The sequence below is a fragment of the Talpa occidentalis genome, unplaced genomic scaffold, assembly GCF_014898055.3.
Source record: "Talpa occidentalis isolate TD23 unplaced genomic scaffold, MPIMG_talOcc4v2.1 talOcc4.2, whole genome shotgun sequence".
Classification (NCBI taxonomy): Eukaryota; Metazoa; Chordata; class Mammalia; order Eulipotyphla; family Talpidae; genus Talpa; species Talpa occidentalis.
This window is the reverse complement of record NW_023602073.1, coordinates 19,996,384-20,002,749: the sequence shown is the minus strand read 5'-3', so window position 1 is coordinate 20,002,749 and position 6,366 is coordinate 19,996,384. Positions and strand designations below refer to the sequence as shown.

The window sequence follows — 6,366 nt, the reverse complement described above, 5'->3', positions numbered from 1 at the left end:
GGTCCTTCTTAATTTCCCAGTGATGATGGCTGCAAGACAAGAAGAGCCATTGAAACAAAATTTCTGTTACTTAACCTACTAACATACCTTAGATATGATCCATTTTGGCAAGAAGCCATTTTAAGAAATCATGACTTCATCACAAAGATGAAATAGTTCTATATACAATAATCAGTTTTAAAAATACTTCTACTTAGTTGTGGAAACATGGGTAAATAAGATTGTAAATTTATGCAGTGTCCATTTCAATCAAATTAATATACATAATAAAATTAATAAGAAATTAAAAATGTATTATTATGTGACTGGAGCTGTGGTATTTATAGATGTTTCTTAGCTAACAATTCTTTTCATGAATCATTCTACCTACTCATATGCCTCTCCATCTACAATGAATATACAATTATAATTTAATATTTTTATTTTATATATAAAGGAACAATTCTGCATTTTTGCTTGTATGTATTTTCCATTAAATGAAATTTTGAAACACAAAGTTAATACCAATGATGCAATAATTGTGATATGTAAATAACCATTATCATTAATACAAAAGATCATGAAGATTCATCTCAAAACTTAATTTCCCAAAGGAAATGGAAAAGAACAGAACCTTTTCCAGTGTATTTTTATGAGAAAATAACATAACCAATATACACATAAAAAAATTTATTCCAATTTTTTAAAGATTTATTTTTTATTTTATTTATACAAGAACAGGGGTATAGTCCAGATGCACGGGAGGGTGAGAGGATTCACCAGAGACAGAGTGGGAAACAGAACAGGCAGACTGACTGAAATACACTGCTGAGGGGAGCAGCGGGTGAGACAGGAGAGGTGTGCTCACCCTGTGGGTTGCTCCGAGGTGAGCAGGGATGGAACCGGCACTGCAGAGGCTGCGGACAGCTTCACAGTGCTGCGCTCAACCGCCTGCGCCACCAGAGAGGCCCTTACTCTAATTCTTTTTTTTTTTTTGATTTTTTATTTAAATATTTTATTTTATATAATTCTTACATCTTTTTTCATCTTTGCACAATGTATGCATTTTCATTTTGGTTATATTCCCCCATACAATTGCACCTCTCCCCTTATTTTGACTCTAGTCCCTCCTTTCCCTGCCGCTCCCTCCCCCCAACCCCCGTAGTGTGTCTCTGGTTTATAGTTGCTTGTTGATTTTGATTTTTACTTTGTATTGATAATTCTTAATTAAATGAAATGCTGAATAACTGTGAATTATATTTTTTGTAGCCAATGCATTAATTAAGATGGAAAACTCAAATACTCAGTACTACTAATTATGAAGAAAGACATCTAGTGGTACCAGATGTAACTATATCCTAAAATCATATACAGTGTTGTAAACCAATATTATGTCAATAAAATTCATAATATAAAAATATTGAAAATAATGCTATTTCATATAAAGAAAGAAAAATCTTAAAACATGAAAACAGTGTGCTCAAATTTGTGCATTCTCTGGAAAAGAGCAAATTATTTTACAAATACTTTGAAACAGTGTGTATGTTAAATCATATAACTATAGCTATATGACATTTTAAATAAGTCATGTAAATAATTAGTATTTACCACTGTTCATTTAAAATTAATGCTGCAGCAAAGAATATTAACAAAAACTAAAAATAATATGCTGCATAATTATTTTCAAAATTATCTGCATTAAGTATTTTTTAATCAATCTGATCACCATTTGGATAATTAAAAGTAAGATATATTATCTATACTTTATGTCCTGAAGATCTATAAATACACAGGAATGGAATGAGAGGAGAATAAAGAGTACAAGGAAATAAACTGGTAACAGCAGTAATATTTCTGAATGACGAGGAAAAGATAATATTTATTACTCTTTTATACATTTGTTGGCTTGATTCTTTATTTGAGACATAGGAAAGTGATCCTGTTTTTTTTTAGTTTTTTCAGTATAAAATCCATGGATGTTCCTATAATAATTTTCTTTAAGCTAAGGGTGATGGATGCTTCAGCATCTGTAGTGTACTATGTAATTTCATTGTGAAACTAAGTCTGTGATTGACTGAAAATACTTTGCACAGATGAGGGAGTCAACACCCATTCTACTATTTCATTCTTTTCAGTTTATTCTGTCAAAACATATAAAAGCCCATGTTCAGTGTATCACATGTGATACATTTAATGATATTTATCAGTTTTTTTCTTGTCCTTTTCTCTATATTTCTAAAATATTTGCCATTAACATGTCCATTCCAGAATTTTCCTGAATTCTTTCTACCACAGACTTTTCCCAAAAATTCAAACAAATGAGAAGGCTGAATGACTGGTTATGATAATAAGCATATCTCATTTTTTTTAGATCTTTATCTTGGCTTCTTTTTGTTCCTTACTTTGTGAAGATGGAATATGTTGTTGTTTTGGTCTCATTATAATATTTCATCCATTCTTAACCATTTTTTTGCCATCTTTGAATAATATACCAGTGATCTCTGATGTGTAAAGCCCCTCAAGCTCAGTCACTATTATAAAATCAATGAGTAATACACAAGGAGTATCAGAGTGTTATCCCATCACACACTCACATTGAATTACTTCTGACTGTGATGGTTATATAAAGAAAGGCATTGCTACACACCACAAAAAGTATCCTCAATGGAAGCTTTCAATGTTCTCTCCAAGATTTCTAACTTCTATTTAAATAAACAGAGCTTATACAAAGTATTAAATATTTTACAAATTAAATAGCAGTGGCTGCAGTTGCCTACTCAAAAGCAGTAACTTACAGACTTTTCACTATCCTTTGCAACCCATATTTTTAGAACTAAAGAACACTCACCAAATCATATTCGAGAACCTCTTCCCCCAATGGAAAGAGAAGCTGGCACTGAGAGCAGTTTACACTTAGCTCAAAGTCCTCACCTCTGAATTCATTAACATTCAGAAAAATCTGAACTAGGAAGAAAAAATTAAGTCCATTTCAACCCTTCTTTAGCCACTGGAGGTTAGACTATGCAATCTCTTTGGCACAAGCAGTGTATCTTGTTGCTGTGGGTATTTGGTGTTCTCAGTAAATACCCTGGGACCAAAACTCGCAATTACAATTTTTTTGTTAAGTCAGTTTAATGATTATACCCAGATACTTACAATTTCAACTTACTACAAAAATGTATTCAAAGTGAATTAAAAACTTGAAGGTTAGAACTGAATCCTTAAATATGGGGGGAAATCATAGACCATAAACTCACAAATATGTACCTTAGTGATAACTTTAAACCACAAAATACATGAAGAAAACAAAGACAATAAGTTTATTGAAATCAGCCTTAGAGATGACTCTGGGGATTGGACTCCAACATCAAGGGAAGCAAAATCAAAAATAAATAAATGGAACTACATCAAACTAAAGAGCAGCTTCAGAGTGAAAGAAACCATCATTAAAAGAATCAGTCAACTTGTGCAAAGATGAAAAATGATGTAAGAATTATATAAAATAAAATATTAAAAAAAATAAATGGCAAGCACATAGAAATAGGCTGTAATTCATGACCAAAAAAAAAAAAAAAAGAATCAGTCAACTTGAATGGGAGAGGATATTTGCAAACTGTATATCAGATAAGGGATTAATATCCAAGAAAACAAACAACTCAATATTTTAAAAAAAGCAATCCTATTAAAAATAGCCAGAGCATGCAGTCCTCTCCTGCCGCCACTGCTCCCCTCAGCAGTGTATTTCATTAGTCTGCTTGTTCTGTTTCCTGTTCTGTTTCCTGCTCTGGCTCTGGTGAATTCTCTCACCCTCCCATTCTTCTGACTGTACCCAGTGCTTGTATAAATAAATAAATTAATTAAAAAAATAGCCAGAGGCTCCACATAGGTTCTTCTCCACAGAATACATAGCCAACAGCCTCTGAAAACATGTTGAACACTCTCATTGTAGGGAATGCACCTCACAACCACAATGACATCTCATCTCACATCTGTGAGAATATTTGTTATCCAGAAAACAAGAAACAAGAGGTGCTAGAGAAGAGGCAGAGAAAAGGAAGTCCTCATACACTGGTAGATTGATGCAACTGGTAGATTGACTTTCATTCCAAGAATATGAAACCACTGATAAAAAAAGATATTTGTACCTCTATGTTCTGTGGAGCACAATTTACAACTAGTTTTTTAATTTGTTTCTTATATCAGAAGAATTTTATCTTTATTAATTTGTGGACAATATTTTTTTCAATATTTTCTATGACCCTGCCTTCAAAGAATGGAAAAATACACCAGGTAGGTACTTTGGAAATTTTAATATGTCAGTGTTAGACCTTCCTCTTCTATCATTTATGACTTAATCTTCCATTGTGTTTTACCTACTGTTTTCCATCATCCATAAAGAAATGATCTGTGAAGAAACTGTCAACTGCTATAGATTTATGGAAATTTCCTTTTTTCATGTCTGGTTTGTAGAGGGAGATTTTAATCCTCTGTGTTTGCAGGAGTAATGTCTATAAATTATATGTGTGAATATTCCTATTACTCAGATAGCACATATTTATAAAAACATTTCCACATGTGCACATTCCCTATACAAATTTCTCTGTTTAGCTTCAAATACTTGGTTGACTCTGTTATGTTTGCTTAACCAAAAGCTAACAATTAAATTGTCCAAATTAAAGGGCACAAGTCCAGTGTTAAGATGCAGCTAACCAGTTATGAAGAAATTGTCAAGAAAAATGTTCTGTGAAAAAGCATTTAGAAATGCTATTTCTGGAATAATTAGTGAATTCAAAGAGTGACAGACTTCAAAAGCTAATATCAGATCTAAACTCACCACTTCCCTGAAGATAAAGATCCAAGGGGTATAAATGAACAACCATCTGTGTTTCCCTTAATGCAAAGAGGAAACATACAGGCATCAGAAGAGACACCTACATGTATGTGTGACATGTGTCCCTTGCAAAAGATATGAAATTCTTGTTGAGCTCAAAGTTCAGGCAGCTTTTCCAGAACTATCTGGAGTTTACTCCCAGGCATAAGGCCTGAGGTCTCAGTCTTCATTCTTTATAAACTCACTTAATTTTTGCTTATCTCATTTTATTTTACCCAATATATTTTGACTTTATGTCCCAGTGAAGAATTAATAGAATGAATAGATGCACCTCAACTAAAGAGCTCAGCTTTTCTTCCTTGGAAAACCTTTCTTAGAGCAGCTTTTATGGCTTTATTTCTCAGGCTATAGATCATTGGGTTGAGTGTTGGGGGCACAACTGTGTACATAATAGTGAGCAAAATGTCCAGTGCACTTGGAGAGTCAGAAGGTGGCTTAAGAAACTCAAAGCCACTGGTTGAAATAAACAATATGACCACAACGAGGTGGGGAAGGCAAGTGGAAAAGGCCTTAGCTCTTCCCTCGGCAGATGGCATCCTCAGCACAGTAGAGAATATCTGAATGTAGGACAGTACAATAAAGATGACACAAAGAAATGCCACAAGTGCAACAAATCCACTGACCGCAACTTCATTGATATACTCATTAGCACAAGAGAGTTTCAGGAGTTGGGGGATGTCACAGAAGAACTGGTGAATGACGCGGGATCCACAGAAGTGCATGGAGAAAGTGGCAGCTGTGTGCATGATTCCGGAAATGATCGCACTGATCCAGACGCCTAAGACTCCGAGAACACAGGTGCGAACATCCATGATGATTTCATAGCGCAGTGGAAGGCAGATGGCCACGTAGCGATCATAAGACATCACTGTGAGCATGAATAGCTCAGAACAAGCACAGAGAGCAAAAACAAAGCACTGCACTATGCATTCCCCGAAAGAAATATAGCCACTGTGCATGAAAGAGTTGTAAATGGACTTTGGCGCAGTCACGGAAATGTAGCACAGGTCCAGAACGGAGAGATGTTTCACGAAGAAGTACATGGGTGAGTGGAGACTATTGTCCATGGAAGTTGCTATGATAATGAGGATATTGCCAGTCACCGCCACCATGTATAAGACTAAGAACAGAGAAGCATGGACGAGTTCTAGCTCAGGCTTGTCTGAAAATCCCATTAGAAGAAACCCACTCACAGTGAAGTTAGCCATATGGTTCTTAACTTTTGAATGATGTTGGCTGCAAGACAAAATGGGAATGTTTGGAATTTTATTTTTTCTTAAGCACCTAATTCACCTCAAGCTCCATGAAGTTCAGCAAAAAAATCAGTTGAAAGAATAATCACGTCATCATAAATGTGAAGTATTTGTCTATGCTAATAATCAAGTGGAGCAATTTTCAATGATTTTGCCGTCATGGAAACATGGGTAAATAGATTTCAAATCTTAATATTGCCCATTTCAATCAAAGGAAATGTGAATGTATGAAATAAAATGGTC

At 34.4% G+C, this 6,366-nt stretch overlaps 1 protein-coding gene across 1 annotated transcript; it reads right to left on the bottom strand.

Moving 5' to 3' along the window:
- Positions 1–5,142: 5,142 nt before the first annotated feature.
- LOC119253564 (olfactory receptor 14J1-like) lies at positions 5,143–6,078 on the bottom strand. The gene has a single exon (XM_037521069.1). It carries the CDS (start codon positions 6,076–6,078, stop codon positions 5,143–5,145), a length of 936 nt encoding a protein of 311 aa, XP_037376966.1.
- Positions 6,079–6,366: the final 288 nt, after the last annotated feature.

Excerpts from the sequence above, each read along its gene's own strand:
- LOC119253564 (XM_037521069.1), bottom strand. The coding sequence starts at position 6,078 with ATGGCTAACTTCACTGTGAGTGGGTTTCTTCTAATGGGATTTTCAGAC.